The following is a 23,535-nucleotide window of genomic DNA, read 5'->3' as shown; positions in this document are numbered from 1 at the left end:
CATGTTTTGTCCCCCACAGGTTCGTGGGGATGATCACAAAGCCAGCTGAGGCAGTTTGCTGGTCATTGAAAAACTGGGGTCTGGGATAGTCATAGGTCATCATGATCAAGGCGAGCATGAGAAGGCTTAGTCAAGGCCACAGTGAGCAGCAGAAGGGAGGGGCGGTTCTGTTCTGGAGACTGCATTAAGCTTGTGTCTTGGAATCCCTGTTTCCTGAGAACTTCTTTTAAGGTGGAACTTCCTTTCTTAATGTTGAATACGTTGATATTAAAACAAATTATTGTTTGGGTTATTACCCTAGAACAGTTGATTTTCTTTTTGTCGTTCCATTTCAAAATACACATTTTTAAAATTCATTTTTATGATGTTTTATAATTTGAATTTTTAAAAACTTGTTAGATCGGGCCGGCCTGTGGCTCACTCGGGAGAGTGCGGTGCTGATAACACCAAGGCCACGGGTTCGGATCCTATATAGGGATGGCCGGTTCGCTCACTGGGTGAGCGTGGTGCTGACAACACCAAGCCAAGGGTTAAGATCCCCTTACCAGCCATCTTTTTAAAAAAAAAAACAAACAAAAAAACTTGTTAGATCGTGAGACATTTTTATGTTTCATTACAGGTTTCACAATTTTAATTTATATGTTTACGTTTTGAAAGGTTGCAAAGATAATTTCATCATCTGCTCCCATGATTAAATTTACTTAAATCTTTTTATGTTAAGTATTTTACGTTGTTGGCTGGTTTTCAGTTAACACTTTAATGTACATCATTGTAGATATTACGGTATTTTTTTCTGACTAATTATATCTCTGGGATCAATTCAGAGTGCATTATTATGTTAAAGGATATGAATGGTCTTATGGCTTTTGATGGGTGTTTTTACACTTTTTTAAAGGGTGTTTACCAGTTTATATTCCTAACAGACATATGGATGTAACTTTTTCACCATAAGCTGGACAGAAATCCATTTTTTCTCAAAAGTTTTTTTGCTAATTTAATATTGTAAAATGACACTTGCATTTCTTTGTTATATAATGTTGATTTTAACTATGTGAATCTCTTCATGGTGAATTGTTCATATCTTTTGCTATATTATGCAATAAACTGTTGATGGGGGCTTTGGATGTTAAGACAAGTATAACCAGGTAATAAAGAGGTAATTATTAAAAAGATAACCAGAACATGTTCAGTGAAAATGTTCAAATGGTCTAAATGATAAGTGATCTTGGAGATAGTGGTTGAAGGGGAACAGATGGATTAATTATTTCAAGATTCAATTCAACAAGCATTTATTGACCATTCACTGTGTACCATACACTGTGTTGCATCCTCTGAGTGCTTTGCAAGTTATTGTCATGGTGTGTACTGGGCTGAGACTGCTTGAGGCTTGACCAGATGGGGGTTCTGGCTTCTGTTGTCCCTTTGTGGCTGTTTGGAGGGCTAAAATCACTACTGTCTAAGATATCTTTAACTCATTCATGGCATACCAGTGTGCCATGGCACACTCTTTGAGAAGTTCTGTTCCGAGGGATGAATTCAAAGATGAATGAAACATTGTTCCTATTGACAAGGAACTAACCATCTAGTGGAGAGAATTGGGGAACCGAAAAAATGAAACGAGTAATAGGAATTTGATAGATGCTGTAAAAGGGGTTCACATAAAGTACTTAGGGATTAAGTAGAGGGAGTATTACTGCCCCCTTGGGGATATCAGGGAACACTTCAGTTGAAGAGGAGGCATATAAATCGACCACCCTAAAGATGAAAAGCAATGGAAAGAAGAGGGTATCCTAGAGGGGAGTCTGGGGTTGTGTCGGAAATGTGGTGGGTATGAGGAAACTGCATGTCCAAATTACCCGGGTCCTGGGATACCTTTAGGTGTCATAATGGAAAGTAAGGCTGCCAGTAGGTCAGGACTGGGCTTTGGAGGATCTTCAATGTCAGGTTAATGATAAGTGTGATGGATTGGTATGGAGGAGAATTTAGAGACAGGGACTTACATTGTGCTCATGGTAATAGTCCAAGTGAGGGGTGGTGCCGGCCTGAATTGAATTGGTGGCCTTGGAAGGAAGGTGATGGATTCAAGAGATATTTTGTAGGTTGTCCGGAGAGATGTGACTGATTAGGTGGGGTGGGGGTGGGGGAGAACGGTCAGTTATATATTTAAAGTGAGAGATGAGGACATGGTTTTTATGGTTGTGTGGCTAGAAAAATGGAATATCAAGAGTAGGGAAGTTAGGAGGAAGAATGGGTCTCAGGGGTTAGAATAGAGAAAGGATGAATTTAGTTTTGACAGTGCAGAGTTTAAGGAGCTAATAGAAAGTTGAAATCAGAATTTTAATCCTAGAAGGAACTTGAGAGATTTATTGTGGCAACAGCTCAGGAAGTTCAGGGCCCCGAGGAGTTAGAGGAATCTGTGGGGTCTCACAGGTAAAGCAGAGCGAAGACTGAAGCTTTCAGATTCCCAGTCCAGGACTTTCTTCTCCGCCTCACTGTGAAGTGCTGCAGGCTCTCAGCTGTGGTGTTTCTCCTCCCAGGCGCCAGTGCTCCACAGAGAGGTGGAAGGGGCATAGTTTGTGTTGGGGAGTGAGAACTTTACTGTTTAATTAAAAATTTTTTATTATGGAGACCTTTATGTATGCAAAAGTGGAAAGAAGTGTATTATCAATTCCCATGTGCCCACTGTCAGACTTCTCTCATCTGTTTTCTTCCTCCCCATCAATTACATTGAAGCAAATGGGATAAAGTACTTTGGTGACCTTAAATTCTGTGTATAAGCAAGTAAGGAGAGTTGAATAGTTTATTTAGGGTAGTTTCCTGGGTTGCTGGATGGGATCTAGAGTGAAGAGAAGTAGGATTAACTCCAGAATTCCTGTGCTGCCTTAACTTTTTGTTTTTGGGCAAATTAAAGTCTTCTGAGACTAAATCTTTTTGTTTTTCATGACAATGAAACTTGTTGCTTGTTGAAAATTATAAAATACAGGTGAATAAAAAAACACAAAACTTGTAATCCCACCACCCAGAGATATCCACTTTTATTTTGTAATAAACTTTTAATTTTGGAGTAATATTGGATTTACAGAAAAGTTGCAAATTTCCCCCATTGTTAACGTCTTACTTTTCCAAATCTAAGAAACCATTATTGGTACATTACTCTTAACTAATTTTTAGAGACTTTATTTGGATTTCACCAATTTTTCCACTAATGTCATTTTTCTGTTCCGGAAACTATCCAGGATCCCACATTGAATGCAGTTGTCATGTCTTAATCTCCTCTGGGCTGTGACAGTTTATCTGACTTTGTTTTTCATGACAGTTTTGGGGAGGAGTGGTCAGGCATTTCATAGAGTGTTCCTCAATTTGGGTTTGTCTGATATTTTCCTCGTGATTAGACTGGAGTTATAGATTTTTGGGAAAGAGATATTCACTTTTTTTCCTCCCCCCTTTTTTTGTCTTTTTTTTTTTTTTTCGTGTCCGGCAACGGATCGCAACCCTCAGTGTCGCGCCCGTACCGGACCGGGACCGGCAACGGGATCGCAATCCTTGGTAAAAGGTCTATCAGGGTTTTTTAAAATGTATTCAAAACATTTTACTTTGCTATACTGAATTCCATTTATTTTAGAATTTAGGAGAATTTACATCTTTCTGAAAGAGATTATTCAAAATGGAGTATTGTTGGTGATCTTGGTTTCTAGTTTTCTTCTTAGTAGGCTTTAGTCTCTCTTCTGATGCTTCTTGCATACTCGGTGATTTTACGTTTTAGAGAAAAATGCAAGTCTGGCTGAGTATTAAGTACAGTATAATAAATAAAACTTTACTTTGCAGAATATTTTGCCTGTGTATCCCGTAGAACCATCACAGATTCCAGTTTTGGATAAAAGCAGATAAATTTAAAGATAATACAACATTCCTCTTTATGACATGGCATTCTAATGGGAACTGAATTTAGTACGGGACAGTTCTTGGAATGCTTGGCATTCAGGTTATTTTAAGTCATCTCTTTGTGAAATTCAATTAAAGTATTTATTGAATGGCTTTATGAATCTAATGGTCGTCATGGGATAAAAATGTTATAAAACATGATTCCTATTTATAAGATAGTTGTGTTGGGCAGATAAACCATTTTACATGATATATTTGATAAGTAGATGATTAAAAGATAGTAGATGATTAAAAGGCCAAATAATTCTGTAGGTAGTAATTCTGGTTTTGGGAGGAAAGCATCTGAGAGAAGTAGCCCTCTAAGTGTTCATTAAAAGCTGGGTAGGATTTAGGTCCAGAGAGAGGAGAGGAAAGGACGTTCTGGGCAAAGGGAACCAGTACTATTAGCTTCAGAGGCCTGACTGTACTTGGGGCCTATATGGGGAGCAGTGGGAAAGTTAGGTTGTAGCCAGATTGTGGGTGGCCTGGATATCTGGTAATGAATTTGAACACTATTATATAGGCGTTTTGGAACCAACCATTGTGCCATCTTTAAAGGAATGTTTCTTAACTTTTTTCCTCCCTGAGGATGCATGACACATTTTAGCCACACCTTCTTGCCTGAGGTCCTGCTGTTCTGTGGGTAGGAAGGGCATTCTGATAGCTTTTCTCTCTCCTCCGGGCTAGGTCATGTGGGTTATTTTAATAACCTCTCAATCTGGCTTTCTTTGTTTGGTAACAATACATTTACTTTCTAGGATAGTCTTGTGCTTCAGGATAATTGAGTTTCCTTAGGGAAAATAGTAATGTATTAGACAGATTAAAGACCAATTACTAACTTTAAAAAGATGTGAATCTCTAATTTTTTCTAGCAGTTCTCTTGTTTAAATTTTTGTTTTGTTAGTTACATAAAGAAACATGTATTTTATTATATTTGTCTTTTAACTTTTCCTGTGGTTTTATTATTTATGTAGTCTAATAAATAAAGATATCTTGGGGTCTAATCAAGAACCAATTACGGATGTTCGTAATTTCTATCAAAGGAGGTAGTGGTGAGGTTTAGCACAGTTCATCAGTTCTCTAAAACCTTTATAAATGAAGTCTGATTAATTCCATCTAAGTTAATTATGAGGTAGATAATTTTTTTCTTAGTAAAGACAAATATATAATACAGAGGTGCAGAAATCATCTTGAATTTAGATTGAAGAAATTTTAGTTACTACTATTGGCTCCTGCTATTTGATGACAGTTTATTTTTGCTCTTTAAAGTCTGTTTCTAATCAAATAAAGGAGTTAGGTCTTTTGAGATCAAAGAGGACCAGGAGTAAATTAATAAGAAATGTTGGTTTAAGGAATATAACTGATTTTTTTTTTAATAAAAGTACATTTCATGACTTGATTTCAAGATGAGCTGGTTGTTCTCCTCCTACAATCACACATAGAGGTTCACAGTGGGAAGAGAATGATGACTTCTTATCTGTTACTGAAAAAGTCTTAATCCAGGCCAGTCTGCCTGCCGCCTTTGTGGTATGCTATTGGTTTCATTTTTCTTCTAATATTTACTTTTGGTCCTGGACAAACCATCTAGCTATGATGGCGTTCTTCAAAAGTATCCTATATTTTGTGCCAAGTGAGCTCAGTGATTGTTCTATTTGGAGACGTTCTTCATGAGGCTCCATTCTTGCCTCTGAAACCTGTATATATGCAGGAAGGGAAATGCATGGGTTTTCCATTTATTAACAACACATCCTCTTGAATCTTCTTTTCATGTCAATTGTGACATTGAGATTCCTATTTTTAAAATAATTAAAACATTTTTATATTAAAAATCAGCGTGTAGTAAAATTGTCTTTCTTTTGGTGTACAGATTTGTTAATTTAACACTCGTACAGTTTATGCAATGATTGCTGCAAACAGGACACAGAACAGAGTCATCTTCCCAAAAAACTTCCTCATGCTATCCTTTCATAGCTACCCTTCCCCAACCTGTAGCCCCTGGCAACCACTGATCTCTTCTCCATCCTTATAATTTTGTCTTTTTGATTTTGTCATATATGGAATCATACAGTATGTAAGCTTATTGAGACTAAGTTCTTTTACTCAGTGTAATGTTTTTGAGATTTGTCCAAGTTATTGCATGTATTGAAAGCTGTTCCTTTTTATTGCTGAGTAGTTTTCCATTGTATAGAGGTATCATGGTTTGTTTATCCATTCACTTGTTAAAGAGCATTTGAGTTGTTTCCAATTTTAACAATTATGAATAGAGCTGCTATAAACATTTTTATGGCAACATAATTTTTATTTCTCTAGGGTAGCTGTCTGGGGGGTGAAGGGGATTGCTGAGTAATACAGTGTAGTGCATATTTAACTTTATAAAAAACTGCAAACCACTTTTCCAGAGTGGCTGTGCTATTTGATATTCCTACTAGCAAAGTATGAGAATTCCAGTTACCCCACATCACTTGGTGTTATCAATATTTTTAATTTAGCTCACAGTGTAGTGCATATTTAACTTTATAAAAAACTGCAAACCACTTTTCCAGAGTGGCTGTGCCATTTGATATTCCTACTAGCAAAGTATGAGAATTCCAGTTACCCCACATCACTTGGTGTTATCAATATTTTTAATTTAGCTATTCTAATATGTATGTAGTGATAACTATTCACGGTTTTAACTTGTGTTTCCCTGATGGCTAATGACATTGAACATCTTTTTGTGTGCTTATTTGCTTTCATTATATCCTCTTTGTGGTGTTTCTGTTGAAATCTTTTGCCCAACTTTTAAATGGTTCGTCTTATTGAGTTTTGAGACTTCTTTATATATTCAGATACAAGTCCTTTTTCAGATATGTGACTTGCAAATATTTTCTCCCAGTCCTTAGCTTGTCTTTTCATTCTTTTAACAGTGTCTTTCATAGTGCCGAAATGTTTAATTTTGAAAAAGTCCACTTTCTCAATTTTGTTCTTTCCCCAATTGTGCTAAGATGCAAAATAACCAAATATCACACTAAGCTATTTGTCTCACATGTCTATTTCTTTTTTTCTCTTTACATTTATTGTTATTGGTAATCAGTAACTTCTGATCAGTGTTGTTAATAATTATTTATATATGCTTGTATATTACAAGACAATTATCAGCTTATTTGGTACTAATCAAAATATATATATGTATGCACAGGAAAGGTCTTCAAAAAGTTCATAGAAAGATTTGTACTATCTTTTAACTCTATTTTTTCACAAACTTTAAAAAATACCCTCATTATTTATATTAGGATTCTCTTGGTTCCAGCTGCCTGAAATAACAACCTAAACTGGCTTAAGCTAAAAAGAAATTTCTTGGCCCACCTAACTGCAAAGTCCAGGCACAGCTAGCTGGATTCAGGGCTCAAGTAATATGAAAATTCAGTTTCTCCCCATAAATCTATTCTGCCTTTTGCTATATAGACTTCAGTTGCTGGCAATATATGTTAGAAAAATGGCTGCAGTATATTCAGTCCTTGTAGCTTCTCAGATTTTAGATTCAGCAGGAAACAGCATCTTCCTCTTTCCCAGAAGCCTCAGCAAAAGTCTCATGATGTCTCATTGGCTCTTAAGGGATCACGTCCTACCTGGAACCAGTCCCTGTGTTGGGGTCTGTGTGAGGTTTGGATTGGCCAGTTCCAGTCATATGCCACCTCTGGAGCCCTGTAGGAGTTAGCTTCTCAGGAGCCACGTGGACTAAGAGTAGGGGTAGGTAAATTCTCAAAGGGAATTTATGGATTTTTTCCTTTATTACAGGAAAGGGAATGGGTACTGGGTGGCAAAACAACTGATGTTCATTGTATGGTAGTGTTAGTCTCTTTTATAGGTCAGCAACAGATCAGAGGTGGATTTAGATTAGAATCTTGGTTTCTTTTTTTTTTTTTTTCCTTTTTTTGTCTTTTTTCATGACCGGCAACGGATCGCAACCCTCAGTGTCGCGCCCATACCGGCCCGGGACCGGCAATGGGATTGCAACCCTCTGTGTTGCTCCCTGCAACCCTCAGTGTCGCGCCCGTACCGGCCCGGGACCGGCAACGGGATTGCAACCCTCGGTGTTGCTCCCTGCACCTCACTCAGCCAGTGAGCGGGAACCGGTCTGTATGTGGGATCCGAACCCTCGGCGGGAGCGCCGCCACACTTCCCAAGCGGCGCACTGTAGCAGTGCGCCACCGGGCCGGCCCCAGAATCTTGGTTTCTGATTCCAGCTTTCTTGCCTCTGAAGTCACATCCTCCAAGTAAATATTCCCCATGGGTTAGGAGTTTGCAGGAAGTTACAGGTTTTATGTTCTTTTAGTGAAAGTTTGGATAATTTTTGAGAGGAAGAGAAAGAATCAAGGCTAATGGGGAATGTGGTGCTTCTTCCTACATTGGTATGCTTAATGCAGCTCTGCCTCAGTGACTTCCATTCTCTGGGCTTCTCTGTCCCCATGGGGGAGAGACTTAAAGACCCACCTTGGTCTGCCCTAGGATTGGCTATTATTTCCAGGCAGCAGGATCATATACAATAGATATGGATGTATTTGTGTATCCTAGACAATGAAGTGTATCTGGGATCTGGCCTTGTATAGGAGAAGTAGTTCTGGATCTCTCACTGCATTAGTATACATTTCCATTTTAGCATTGCCTGGGACATTTTCTCACTTTGACTTCGGCAGTTTTTATTTTATGTTTGGAAAGCACTTTAGCATCATCATAAAGAGTGGGTATAGCAAAAGCATGCTATCTTCTGAAAGACCAGAGAAAACAGTTGAACAGAGACCTTTCTTCTATTGAGATCCACACTATGGCAAAGTACCCCTAGTGAGGTTTAGGTAGACCATAGTTAGAAACAAATTATCAGGACCTAATTAACAAAGGTAATTGTGGTAGGAACCTTAATATCCACTTTTGAGGTAGGCATCTGAGCCTAAAGTATCAGAGACATTAACTCTGTAAATTAAGTCATCTCTCTCCAAAGCTCCTGAAATTAATAGCTTTTCCTCTAATCTCTACTTATTTATTAACGTTATTAATATCTCCCTGGCTAATATGTTTGGTGACTAATGTTGACAGTAGTCTTTGTGAACTCCCCTTGTAGCCAGTTTTAGGATTTAGCTAGTTTTTATCAGTGACATACAAATGTACTTATTTCTTTAATGGCTCTTCTTGTATAATTATTAACAATTTATTGAGATGGAGAAAATAGGTGAAAATAATTCCTCATTCAAGTAGGTAAAATTGTTACTTAGAACGGTATTTTCTTGTATGTTGAGAACAGTAATTTTCACTTTGTATAAATTGAAAATTTGGGATTTTAGGGAAATAACAATAGCTAACACTTACTGAGCATTTATTATGTGCCAGATGTTCTTTTAAGCACTTCACACATACTGTTTCACTCAATCCTTACAATAACCCTAGGATGTAGGTGTTAGTCGTCTTCTTACCGATTTAGAGGTAAGCAAGTTGAGGTACTGTACTGCACTCTTTCCCAAGAAAGATTGTAGCTTGTGCAAAACGTAATAGTTTTGCTTTTCATATGACTTCTTTTTGTATTATTTGTCTAGATGTGGGCTAGGAGTCTTGTAGGGAAGATCTGCTAATTCTTCGGTCTTTGGTATCCATGGATTTATCCGCCTACTGTTGTTGTTTTGTGGCAAGCAAACAGTGTATGCTTGTCTATATCATTAGTTCTCAACTAGGGCTGATTTTGCCCCCCAGGGGACATTTGCTAATGTCTGGAGACATTTTTGGTTGTTTACAAGTCAGGGGATATGGTACTGGCATCTAGTGGATGGAGGCGAGGGATGCTGCTAAACATCCTACAATGCCCTCACAACAAACAATTATCCAGCCCAAAATGTCAGTAGTTTCAACTTAGTCTATTTCATAAATTAGCAATTATCTTGTAATGCCATTTTATGTCTAATGTGCATAGTCACTGTAGTAATACTGAAATCATTTTTGACTTTTGTTTGATAATTGATTCATCTAAATCAATACATGCTTATATAAGGGGCATCTATAGTAACTATAACATAGATATTTAAATTCCCTTAAACCAAACCGGAAATTATAGTCCACTGAAGGGAAGCTGAGGAAGTTTAAAGGGAGGCCATGTAGTAATGAGGAGGTAGTACTCTAAATATTTGTTGGGCTGTCTCGCCAATAACATAATTAGATTTCATTTTTTTATGTTAAAGGTGTTAATTTGTTAAATGTAAACATTTAAAATATTCTACGATTTTAAAAACCGTTGTTTTTTGTTTGGTATTTTAAATTAAATATTCTACAATTTTAAAAACCATGCTTTTTGTTTGGTATTTTAAATTAAAAATTCCAAACTGAGAAAAGTAGAGAGTATTTTACATTGTTCTCCACGTATGTACCATCCATATTTAACAAGTGCTAGCTGTTGAAGTCCTTTTTGAACTCTTCCTTGTCCTCTTCCTTAGATATTTCTACAATTTTTGGTATACCAAGAATCTCAGCAGTTGAAGGGGCTTAGACCTCTTCTGATGTCTGTCATCTTGCCTGTCTCTGTGCTCCTGTCTTTTGGCTGCTGGTCAACAACTTTCTCCCTCATCTTCCGCTGCCATTTATAGGCAGCAGATGTCCACAGAACAGCTAGGAGAGGGCAGAGCCAGGTTGTCATTTTCAAAACTGAGGAGGCCGGCTGAGAGCGTATAGGCAGAAGGGACAATTGGTGAGGTGGAAGGTAGGGCAGAGCAGGACAGTGAGTGAGGTGATACAGGCAAGAAAAGCCGTCTACAGGCTTGACAGAGACAGGAACCTGGGGTCAGCAAGAGCGATCCTTTGAGCAGTACTGTGAATATCAGGTCAAAGGATGTTAGATCTTCTCTGTGCAGCTTTTTGCTCCCTGCTGTATGAGTGAGACAGCTAGAGAGAAGCTGGGCTTGAGCTCTCACTGTCTCTTACTTGAACTATTTTAGTGGTCTCCTATTCATGGCAGTGCCTGCCACTTCTTCCCCTGTGGGAAGCCTGTGGGTTTGCCCCTTCTAACCCATTCTTCATAGAATTTATATTTGATAGGGTCCTTCTTTATTTAAAAACTTTCCATCATGCTTCATTGCCTATGGTATAAAGCCCTCACTTGTGGCATAGGAGATCATTCATGGCTCCTCCTGCTCCCCTGATGCATCTTGGGTTTAAGCCTTGTACTTTGTCCCCTTGGTGATTTCTCTTGAACTCTTCTCTCTGTGAAGCTTGCACTTGCTCTCTCTGTCATCTGTGTGGTGAACTCCTTTTCACCTTCTGAAGCCAGCTCATCCCTTTAGGCAGATGGAATAAGTCTTCCTTATAATTATTCACTTGTGCTTTGCCTCTTGCTAGAATCTGAGTTTCTTGAAAGCAGTGATGACATTCACCATCTTTGCATGCATTGCTGCTAGCACAGGGCCTGGCCCTCAGGAAATGTTTGCTGAATTGAATTAATGGACAGTTTGAACTTTTGTTTTAGCCAGTTTTTTAATTGGTGGGAAAAAATCCTACACGGTATAGATTTTGCTTTTCTGCAGTCACAGTCATAGAATTTGGAGGCTGAAATTTGGAGGTGTGGGCATGAAACATTTCTGCACCTTTGGTTAAAAAAGGAATCTTTTATGGTTTGTTGTATTTTGCAATATTCAAAGTCATGTTTCATTTATGAATTTACCTCATTTATAAATTCGAGATATCATTGTATGATTCTGGCTTATGGCTGACATTTTTCTTGGATCTAAGTAAAGACTTCATAAAATATCAAAGAGAAGTACAGATTTTGTAGCATCAATAGCTGCTGCTTAGCTGTGACCTTGATCAAAAGGCTAGTTGAGAGTAACTGTTCAGATAGATAATTAAGCCAGCTGAAACAGGAACGGGGCTAGAATTTATAATTTGTAAGTTTTTAAAACCTTTTCTTACTTGTTCTTTCTCCCTGTCTTTAGGATTTTTGTCCCTGAGTCATGGAAGACAGAAGAGCTGAAAAGTCATGTGAACAAGCATGTGAATCACTTAAGAGGCAGGACTATGAAATGGCCCTCAAGCACTGCACAGAGGCGCTTCTTTCTCTCGGCCAGTGCTCCATGGCAGACTTCACAGGGCCATGTCCATCGGAGATCGAGCGCATCAAAATCGAGAGTCTTCTTTACAGAATTGCCTCATTTTTGCAACTGGTGAGTAAGCACTGTTGGTGTCAGTGCTGAACCATGTAAAATGGCCTTTTTCGTTGAGTGGGGACTATACAGGTCAGCTAATTCTGGGCCAAAGAGATGTTAGTGAAGTAGCTGGTGATTGCTGAACATCTTGGGTGGCAAGCGACTGTGTTTTTAAACCTTGAAAATTGTACTAATATATAGCATTTGGGATTATTTTCTCATTCAACAAATATTTATTGAGTGTATAGTATGCGTTGGACACTATTCGAAGTAGTTGGTATATATAGATGAAAAAGTAAGAGAAAGGTCCCTTCTTCATGGTACTTTTCCTAGTAGAGGGTCAGCCAATAAGAGATATAATAAACATTATAAATAAGTAAACACTATAGATTGGTAAAAGGTAGTAACTGCATGAAAAAATGAGAACAGGGCAAGGGAGATTGGAAGTACCGGGGTGAGAGAGGGGGTCACAGTTTTAAATAGGGTGATCAAGCTAGGCCTCATTGGGGAGGTGATAAGGAAGTAAGGGGGTGAGCCAGGTAGAAATCTGGAGGAAGAGCATTCCAGGTAAAGGGAACAGCAAGAGCAAAGACCCTGAGATAGAAGTATGCCTGCTATGGTCGAGGATGAGCTAGGAGGTTGGGGTGGCTGGAGTAGAGTGTGTGAAGGGGAGAGGTAAAAGGACTAGTGCCTGTGGGGCCCACTAGGTCTTTGTAAGGACTTTGGTTTTATTCTGTGTGAGGTGGGGAGCTATTTCAGGAGAGGAGTGGCATGATCTGATTTAACAGGAATTATTTGACTTTTATGTTGAGAATAGACTATAAAGGGATAAGAGTAAATGCAAGAAGGTTAGTTTGGAGAGCTTTGGAATAATCCAGGCCAGAAATGACAGTGGCTCCAACCAAAATGATAGCAATGGAGATAGTGAGAGGTAGCTATGTTCCGATTGATAAGGAGATAACAATAAACAATAAGATCTCCTGATGTATTGGATGCAGGGAATGAGAGAGAGCAGTCGCAGTTAACCTACCTCGAGGTTTTGGGGTTTTTTTTTTTTTGACTGAGCAATTGGAAGAATAGAGCTTCCTACATCTGAGGTGAGAAGGCTGTGGATGGGGAGCAGGTTTTGTGGAGGATGATGGAGTTCAGTTTTGGAAATACTGAATTGAATTGTCATTTAGATATCCAGCTGGAGATGCTGAGTAAGCAGTCAGATATGCAAGGATGGAGTTTGGGAGAGAGAGATTAATTTAAGAGTCTGTGGGTTATAGATGCTACAGAAGGTCTTGAGCCTGGGTAAAATCACCAAGAGAATGAGTGTCGATAGAGAAGAGGAGAGGACCAAGGACATAGTCTTGCGGTGCTACACTGTTAAAAGTTTGGGAAGAAACGAAAGAACCACCTGCCTGAAGAACTGGTGAGGTAGAGGGAAAGGAGGAGAGAAAGGTGTCCTGGGAGCCCGTGAAGAAAGTGTATCAAGGTGAGGGAGTGTTCAGCCATGTCACTGGTGTAAATAGGGATGTGACTATGGACTGGGACTCTAACTGGATATAATGGAGGTCACTGGTGTGCTCATGACAGCAGCTTCCTTGGAGTGATGGGTGAAAATCTGATTAAAGAGGGCTTAGGGAGAATCAGAGGAAAGGAATTGAAATACATTAACATAGACAGCTCTTGAAGTGTTTTCCTACAAAGAGGCACTTAAAAAAAAAAGAAAGAAAGAAAGGTAGCTATTGGGAGAAGTGAAGTCCAGAGAAGGGTTTTTTTGGATGGAAGAAATAACAGCATGTTTGTTTATAGAAATGAACCAATTGAAAGCAAAAAATTATTGATGTAGGAGAAATAGAGGAGGCTTGCCTGAGTGGTGTTCCCGAGTAGGCGGTGGAGTGGATCTGCACGGGTTGGTGGGACTGACTTTAGAAAGGAGCATGGATAGTTCAGCTGGTAGCAGGTGGAAGGAAGGCAGGGAGTGTGTGCTGGAGAGATGCTGGATGTGGTGTGACAGTCTGTGAAATTCAGTAAAGCCATGGGCTGAGAAGGAGTTTGCAGGAGGGGCTTCTGGGAGTTGAGGTTAGAGAAGGTGAGAAGTTGGAGTGTGAGTCAGTAGACTAGGGAAGTAAACTGTGATGTTTATTTGTAGAGTACAGTGTAATCTTCAGACAGCACATGAGTTATCTTTGCTCTGTGAATATTACATTTACAGTGTTAATGATTAAACTTGGAAACAAAGCCAAGCTTCTCTTTGATAACATCTCTGTTAAAAGCAGCCCTTGAACTACTTAATTTTATCTTGTATCTTTTATTTTGCAGAAAAACTATGGGCAAGCTGATGAAGATTGTAGGCATGGTACGTTTAAAAATGGGACTCTTTTCTGATTTGAAGATTTTGAATTATTTAGTTGAACAGTGTTTAAAGTTTGCTTTTTTTAAAATTTGCTTATTTAAAAAGTAATTATAATACTAAAAAAAACACCCCACCTTACTGTGGTGTCTAATGACTGATTTGGGTGATGACTTTCCTGCTATGGTGGTTGTACATGTGAACATCGCTCCTATTCATGAGTGTTGTTGATGTTCTTGTCACTCCCCTGGGAACATCGATGTTTTGTCCTCTTAAAGTTTGTATGAGTAGTTCCAGTCAATAAGAGCCCAGGTTTAAGAAATGTAGAGCACATTGATTAAAATGTTAGGCTTGGATACATTGAAAAGGATGGGCCTGTCCCTTCTAAAAATGTCTTTTCCTCCTTTATCAGAAGATTTTCCTTTGAGCAGACTGGCTAGAATGCTCTTTGATGCTTTCTCCTGTTTTCTTTTGGGCAGGAAACTGAGATTAATAAGACTCTTGCTCTTTGAGTACTCACAGTATAGGAATCCTTTTCTTCATGATTGGTGCCGTTTCTCTAGAATGAATCTAGGAGCGAGTGGGAGAAGAGTTCAGTGTACATTCTCATGTACTCTTGATGGAATTTTTTGCATAGCTCAGTGATTTGGATAATACAATGTTTCATTTATTCAGAATTTGGGGGGACAGGGCTGAGGTGATTAACATAAGTTAATTTTTTTTCTACTTCTTTGTGTCAGTGCTTTAAAATATTACATATTTTTGTTTTAAACCTTACAGAACTATATTACGTACTCCTGTGGTGTATTGAACATAATTTAACCATTCATTAAGATTCAGTGACCTCTTTGTGAACCTTGCTTCATAGAATTGTATGCTTTGGGAGTTAATTAGAATTTGAGAGAGATCTAGTACAATCTTCCTTTAAAAAATCCTATCTATGGACATTTAAAATTTACCAATAAGCAAATAATAAGTCAAATAATATAGAGAAATATGAAGTAGGGAATAATTTCCCCTTCTTTTCACATCTGAAGAAATCATTGTTATTAGTTTGCTATCATCTTCTGCACCTTCCTCTACAGTGATAAACGCAAATGCTTGTAATACATATGTAGGATTTTTCTTTTAAAAACTAAAAAACAATTATAATGTGATTATTACAGAGCAGCTTGCTTTCTTACATACAGTATCTCATGGGTATCCTTCTAAGTTAATACACTGGTTCCAATTCCTGCTTGATATTCCATAGTGTGGATGTGCTGTAATTTATTCAATTATTCTCATATTGATAGGCAGTTAAGGGGTTCTGTTATTCTAGTTTGTCATTATTAACCATAACATATATTCTTTCTTACTACTGCCTTTGTTTCTGTAGGATAGTCTTAAAACTTGGATTTCTTGGTTAAGGAGTACGCACACATAATTTTTAATAGACATTGTCAGATTAGTTTCAAATGTACATGCTCACAGCAACAAGACAATGCCCATTCCCTGTGATATCACTAATACCAAAACCTCAGTCTTGAAATTTTGCCAGTCTCACATGTGAGAAACAGTCCTTTTTTAAATATTCACTTCCCTGAGTACTAGTGAAGTTGATGCAGTGTTCTCATTTTGGAGATGTACGAACACATCGTAGAGGTTAAATGGCTTATGAAAAGTCACTGAAAGTAAATGCTGTTGGTGAGAGAGCATATGGAAAAATGTTACATTTTTTTTGTTAATTGTCCTACTTAGCATTTTAAAATTAGGTATTATGTACAGCTATTGAATTATCAAAATAAAAGTTTAACCAATGTCTAGGATAAAGTCATAGTGGAATGAGTATGCTCTTGTGGTGGTGGTGCAGTATGAAGTGGAATGCAGCGTGGTAATAAGTTCATACCCTTTGACCCACTAATCACATTTCTGGGTTACTATCTGAAGTATATAATCCAAGAGAAGGAAAAAATTGTAGGCAGAGCAGTGTTCATTGCAGTGCTGTGTGTAAGAGTGAAAAATCGGTTAATTTGCAGTAAGGAAGGGATTCATTAATTGCATTCTATGCATTCCTTGTCTGTCTTTATGTGATAAGTAAGAACTTGGAAGATAGTCTTTTTTCGTGATCGGCAAAGGATCGCAACCCTCAGTGTCGCGCCCGTACCAGACCGGGACCGGCAACGGGATCGCAACCCTCGGTGTTGGGCCCGCACCTCGCTCAGCCAGTGAGCGGCCGGTCTGTATGTGGGATCCGAACCCTCGGCGGGAGCGCCACCGCACTCCCAAGCGGAAGATAGTCATTTTTATAAATGCAAAAGCAGTGTACAGAAAGTTGTTCATTTGAAATGGACATTTGGGAATATTGGCCAAAATTATATGTGTATATTGATAGTTGCAGAGTTCTGCTATTATATATGGTTGTTTTTTTTTTCTTCTGAACCTTTGGTAATGTTATTTTAAGATAAAGTACTGTGGTTAGGCAGTCAGTAATAAAAAACAAGATGAGAATCTCGATTTGTGTTAATTATTATACTGCTTTGTAATGTCGAGATGCTTCCAGGGATAGCTGTGGTAGCTCCTATCTTAAGCACCCCAGACGACTGACTTCTTATGTTTGCATTTTATGTACAGTGTAGTCTTGATGTCTGTTCTCTCACTGTCAGGTTATCAGCTTGCATTCCTTGCAGCTTTCAACATGCCGCATTGCAACTGCCCTCCCCTTATTTTCCGCTTACTGCTTCTGCCCTACTATGGGTTAGAAAATCAGACTGGCAATCTTTGTCATAGAATTTAAAAACATTAAAAAAATTTTTTTATCCCCATACTGGTCAGCTGCCAAAATGTGTGTGTGTGTGTGTGTATACACATATATGTATATATTTTATTATGAAAAATTTTAAATAGGAAAGAAGAGGAAATAGCATAATAAACATTCTCAAAACTAAGATTGCTGTACGGCCAGCCACAAAAAAAACCCCTCAAAAACAAAAAAAACCCTTAAGATGGAATAATTAATGTTTTGTTACATTTACTTCATTTTTTATGAAATATTTATAAATAATTACAGACATCATGACATTTACCTTTAAATACTTTAGTGTGCATCTCTAAAAAGGCCATTACTGAATAAACATAATATTGTTATTAACCTAATAAAATTGACCAATATTATCTAAAACCCAGTCTGTAATCAGATTTACTTGGTTAATCCCCCCCAGTTTTTTTTAATCACTGATTTATTTAAACCAGGAACTAATCAAAGAGTCATAAAAATTTAAAGTTGGAATTCTACTTCAATAAGAGTAAATAGACTCTGAGTGAGGACTCAAGGGCATCTTGAAATAAAGTACATAGGCATTAAGTTCATGGATTTTAGTTCCAAGTTCAGTGTTGTATTCTGGATAGTGAAGATTGCCAAGCCAGTGACCACTGGATAAAAAGATGGTTAAGTCAGTTTTCATTATCTGAACATAAACTATTTGGCATAACAGGAGAACTTTTATGAAATAATGATTCTTTTTCTACCTTTGAAATATTCATTATATAGGAAACTTACATTTTTTTACACTAACAAAATGGATGAGGTAAATGGAGAAACTGAAATCAAAAGAAAATAGTCTTATTAACTAAGAGAGTATTGTACTACATGTAATATGTAGCTCAAACTTAATCATCATAAATGAAATAATTATCAATGAAAATTTTTCATAAGGTTGTAGGATTTTTAAAGCCCAGCTGAGAGTTTCATTAATTTAGGAAGTCATCATTACAAACAAAAGAAGTTGGGTCATCTGTTGACATTGTAGTGATAGTTGGCCTGTGAGTAAAATGATTCAGTAACCAGCAACCCCTGTTAAATAGAGGCTCATCTGTAACCACCTTTCTTCTCAGAAGAGTTTTGATCAAATAGTTTTTACAGTAATTAAAAATTTGTTTTCGGAAAAATATTTAGTTAATGGGGTATTTATTCAGAATTATTTCAGGGTCAGGCCCTCTGAAATATGTTACTTAATCACATCTTTTATCATGTCAGTTTTACAGATGAGGAAACAGGTTTTGAGAGATTAAGTAACTTGCTAAAGAGCACAGAGCCAGTCCAGAGTGGAACTGTGGTTTTGAAGTGAGGTCTTTCTGATCTGAACTCAACTACTGCCTGCTCATACTTCAGGGTTTTGCAGACATGATTCCGTTTGGCATAACAAACTTGGAAAAAAGGCAAAAAAGGGCTACTTTTTTTTTTCTAGAAATTAAAAAGTAGAGGCTCAGAATCACTTAGAAAATCATTAGTGGAGTGAAGACAAGAATTTGGGTGTTCAAGCTCCTAGTCCGTCCAGTTTTTTTCTGTTCACCAGAAAATGAATTTCTTTTTAAACAGGGATGCAGTCCAATAACATTTCTTAATTCATTGTTCTTTATAACCAGTTACATTAACTTTTTTGTTGTTGTTGTTGTTGTTATTTTTAATTGCATGTATACAAGCTATATTTCCACAACAGGAATTTTTTAAACTTTTTATTTTGAAATAATTATGGATTTACAGGAAGTTGCAAAGATAGTAGAGAGGTCCTATATACTCTTTACCCCTTTACCCACTTTCCCCTAATGGTTACGTCTTACCATAACTATAGTACAATATCGAAACGAAGACATGAACATTAGTACAATGAGTGTGTATGTTTTATGTCATTTTATCATATGTAGACTCGTGTAACCACCGACATAATCAAGACACAGAACTGTTCCATCGTAACGCAGATCTCCCTTGTGCTGCCACTTTATAGTCACACCTACCACCCTCCCTCCCCACCATTCCTAACCCTTGGCAACCACTAGTCTGTTCTTCACCTATATAACTTTGCCATTTTGAGAATGTTATATAAATGGAATCATACTTTATCATTCCATTTATATAACATTCTCAAAATGGCCTTTTGAGATGGCTTTTTTTACTCACTGTAATGCCCTTGAGATCCATCCAAAATGTGTGTATCAGTAGTTCATTCCTTTCTATTGCTGAGTAGTGTGGCTTTATTTTGTGGCACAATTTTGTTCTGCAACAGGAATTTAAGGCTTTATGGAATGGGGGCTTGACTTTCACTCTTAATTTCCCCACAATGCCTATTAACTGTTTTAAATAAAGTTCTTATATTTAAGTTGATAGGAATATAAGTTAAGGTATAGAATACTAATTTTAGGACAAAATATAAATCATCTTGGTTTTTGTTGTTGATGTTTTTTGGTGGCTGCCTGGTACAGGGATTGAATGCTGGACCTTGGTGTTATCAGCACCATGCTCTAACCAAGCGAGTTAACCAGTCAGCCTTAGACAGACCATAAATCAGAGAAGTGAAAGTTTATTTAATATTCGAGTTAAAGTTAAGGACTATTATCCTCTAAATAGGCAAACTCTTTGTTTTTGTATGAATAGATGTTAAATTGAGCAATAGTCTTTGAATATATGTGAACTCAGTTGCAAGAGTCTCATTGTGGTTATAGTGACTGTCTGCTGTAGGCATTTTCTCATTTATGCATAAGTGGTATTTTATATGTATTCATGTTTTTGACTCATGGAATATTTGTTTATGTTTATTTATGTTAACTTTATATTAATTGAAGTTATATTCATTCATTCATTAATCTCATTCATAAAAAGGAGATTTAAAATGAATGGTATCTTGCCTTATAAAATCCCAGTAAATATTTTAGCAAAGGGGGAACTGAAATTAAAGATTATTTATTGTGAACACCTGAAAAGAGAGCTCTCTCCCATAGGGCAAAGAAAATAGGAGAGTAGCAAAATGTCTGAGCTTTTCTCAGTAAGCAAATTAGTTTTAAAATAAAGTAAGCAAATTAACAGTGGAAACAATGAAATAAGGGAGTGCCTTAGCAAAGAATCTGAAAAAGTCTTGCCCCTTTTCTACAATCAGGATTTCCTTTGAGTGTTTAGAGCAGAGATGGCAAGATGTTGACTTCTGAAATTGAGTAGGAGGCAGTGGAGGAGTTTTAAGATAAAAAAATACAATTAAATAGATCTTTTTATGTAGAAGAAGCTTCTTAATCCTGCTATTGAACAGTTAACAGAGGTTAACTTTTTTTTTTTTTTTAAAGATGACCGGTAAAGGGATCTTAACCCTCGACTTGGTGTTGTCAGCACCACGCTCAGCCAGTGAGCGAACCGGCCATCCCTATATGGGATCCGAACCCAGGGCCTTGGTGTTATCAGCACCACACTCTCCCGAGTGAGCCACGGGCCGCCCCCAACAGAGGTTAACTTTGCTATTACTATATGGCAAGTGCATCTCCAAAATTAGGATTCTGTATAAAGAGGAAGTCAAAGGCACTGTAAGCAACAAATACTCTTTCTTTCTCATGTGCACATAGGCTACTTTTGCAGATCTCATTTAAGCGATGCCAGAAGTAAAAAGTTTATTAAAGCATGTAGATGAAATAAAAACGTTTTATGATGTTCTGGGGAACCAGGTTTTAGGTTTGTTTTTATGCTTAATTGTGTTGTCAACTTTTTACGGTGTTATTATTATTTTGTTATTATTTTTTTTTTTGGTGGCTGGCTGGTAAGGGGATCCGAACCCTTGACCTGGGAATTGTATGTAATTATTTTATATTTGTGTAGTAATGAGGAATTTGAGCGATGGTAAAAGAATTAGCTCTAACATTTAAACTGGAACACTGACCATAAACCAGGAGAAATGACCTGTGTTTTTGTAGTATGAAAACATCTGGAAGGAAGCAGTTCAAGAGTCTTTACAATGCACTGCAGTTGAAGGAAAGGGTACTTCCAAAAATAAACAAGATTTTAACTTTAAATCTCATTGCATCCCCAAAGAGACTGAATTTCTCTAGGTGATAATCTAAGTTTGAATAATGTTAGGGCTTTTCATTTTCCATACGCATTTTATAAAGAAAACATTTTGTCTGCAAAAGACCTTGGTAGGAAAGGTGTAAAATGCCACAAAAGCTGTAGCCCACCTGTCCAAAAGCATTTATTTATTACAGTTAGAAGAAAGGTGAGGACAAGGGAAAGGGTTGAGGTGGAGGAGAAGAATAAGTGAAAAAAAAAATTGGCAAAAGGGACACTGGTGAGATATTTGCTACTGTGTTCTTTTGTTTGTGTTATATTTTTTGATACTTGAGACAAATGTTTTTGTATTTTTTGAGGGCTGGCTGGTGCAGGGATCCAAACCAATGACCTTGGTGTAATAAGGCTGTGCTCTAACCAGCTGAGCTAACTGGCTAGCTCAGGTCATTTTAACCTCCAATTAATAACTTGATTTAGGCCTTCCACTGTTTGGAGTATGTTTATATACTTTTGCCTTAACCCCCTTCCAAATGTGTGTGTGGGTGTGTGTGTCAAATGAGTTTATTGCCAAAAATTAAATGGCTGATATTTAGGAGGGGATTTATTTTCATTTTTGATTCAGTTCCTGAAGTGTTAGTCTGAGAGTGTGATTATATCTAACCAGTGAATGATTTTACCTCATTAGTAACTAAAGGATTTAGTTTTTATGGTAATTAAAAATTTTCTTTTGAGAATTTTTGGAAGAATAACATGATTAGTCTAAGAAGCTCTTTAATAATAGAACTTTAGAAATAACTAAGGATTTGATAAAAGAAATAACCTAATATGGTCATGTTACTGAAAAAATTAGAGAATAATACTCCACGTTTACTGTACTTTACGTTTGTTTTAAAAATTACCTTTCTCATTGCAGGTAATTCCTTACAAGCAAGGGGAATTGCGTTTTAATTGTTATTCCTTTCCTTGTGGTAGCCAGAGGCTATCAACCCCAGATAAAAGCTGTTTTTGTTGAAACAGTTGAATGAATACCCCTTAAATATTGCTCAGTTTCAACTCTCAAACATTTCAAGTTAAGACATATTTCAAGTGTTAGAAAATATTACAAAATCTTAAGAATGAGAGGGGATACTCAACTGCAGCAGCACAACTGATGTGTAAGGTGCGCTACAGGCATCCTCTGTGACTCCAGTGGACAGAAGAAAGGAGCAGTTCAGTTTGAGAACAATTGTGTGCTCATAGTAGAATTTCACAGATAGTTGGAGGGAACAGACTTTATCTGCAAGGAATTGTAACTTTTTAAAAATTGCTCAAGATTGGATTATATTTTTAATGTCATCTCTTTTGGCAAGTTCAATTATTATAGCTGAGACAAGTTTAATAATACACTACTAGGCCGTACTTTCTTTTCTTTCAAGCTTTTTCAAGATGCTAAAGATAATAAGGGACTAGATTAGCAGCATTGCAATGTAATTTTGTTCTATGTTACAATAGCAGGAGAGCTTTTTATCTATAATCATTGACTGTTTCTTTGCTGTAGTTCTCCAAGACATAAACTGAATTGCATTTAAAGAAAGAAAGTTGGAAGAAAGTACTGCTTCTTGTCTAAAAGACAGAGAGAGAGAGAAGGGAAACATAATTTTGACAAATATTGAGACATTCAAACACCAGTGTAGTGGAAGAACCTTTGCAAAATAAAAGTCAGCAAATACCTTGTACAAAACCAATAAAATATTATGTGCCTTAATACTCTTTAAACATGGTGTAATCACCTGAGGTTAACATATTTTTAGTTTTTCGTTCCTTTGAACATTTTTCAGCTCTTGACAACTAGTTTCTTAATATCCCAATTATTAAAAAGGAACTAGGATATTTCCTTAGCAGTTCTCAATACTGCTTTAAAATTTTTAGAAGGGGAAGTTAGCATGTAGGGAATTATGCTAGAATCTTTATATAATTTACCACAACCTTATGAAGTAGCTACTGTCACCTTCATTTTACATGGGAGTGACTAATCTAGAGCTCAGCAGGGCTGTTGTTCTTCCTCAAAAGCATTTTACTTGCATTGTCTCATTTGATCCTTACAACAAATTTATACCTGTTTCTGTTTTACAGATGGCCTCACTGAGGGCCAGAGCGATAAAGTGACTTGCCCAAGGTCATTTTTGAGTAGTTTTAGGAATAGTGAGATTTGAGAGAGGTGTGAGATTTACTTTGGAATTTTGTTTATGCTTAAGACATTCTTAATGATACTTTATTGGAGTTACTCACTGATTGGAATTATCCAGTGACAGTTGAATAGATGAGTAATCTGTAACATG

At 37.2% G+C, this 23,535-nt stretch overlaps 1 protein-coding gene across 1 annotated transcript in view; it reads left to right on the top strand.

Annotated features, from left to right (window-relative positions):
- Window positions 1-23,535, top strand: part of HELZ (helicase with zinc finger) — a 146,325-nt gene that overhangs the window by 5,296 nt on the left and 117,494 nt on the right. The window contains exons 3-4 of the mRNA XM_008566462.1: window positions 11,868-12,095; window positions 14,388-14,424. Of these exons, the coding sequence (XP_008564684.1) occupies window positions 11,886-12,095; window positions 14,388-14,424 (247 nt within the window). The 5' untranslated portion in view covers window positions 11,868-11,885. The remainder of the gene's footprint in view (window positions 1-11,867; window positions 12,096-14,387; window positions 14,425-23,535) is intronic.

This window comes from Galeopterus variegatus, unplaced genomic scaffold (assembly GCF_000696425.1).
Source record: "Galeopterus variegatus unplaced genomic scaffold, G_variegatus-3.0.2 Scaffold243, whole genome shotgun sequence".
In the NCBI taxonomy this organism is placed as follows: Eukaryota; Metazoa; Chordata; class Mammalia; order Dermoptera; family Cynocephalidae; genus Galeopterus; species Galeopterus variegatus.
Note: the sequence above shows the minus strand (reverse complement) of the source record. Positions and strands in the feature narration are given on the sequence as shown.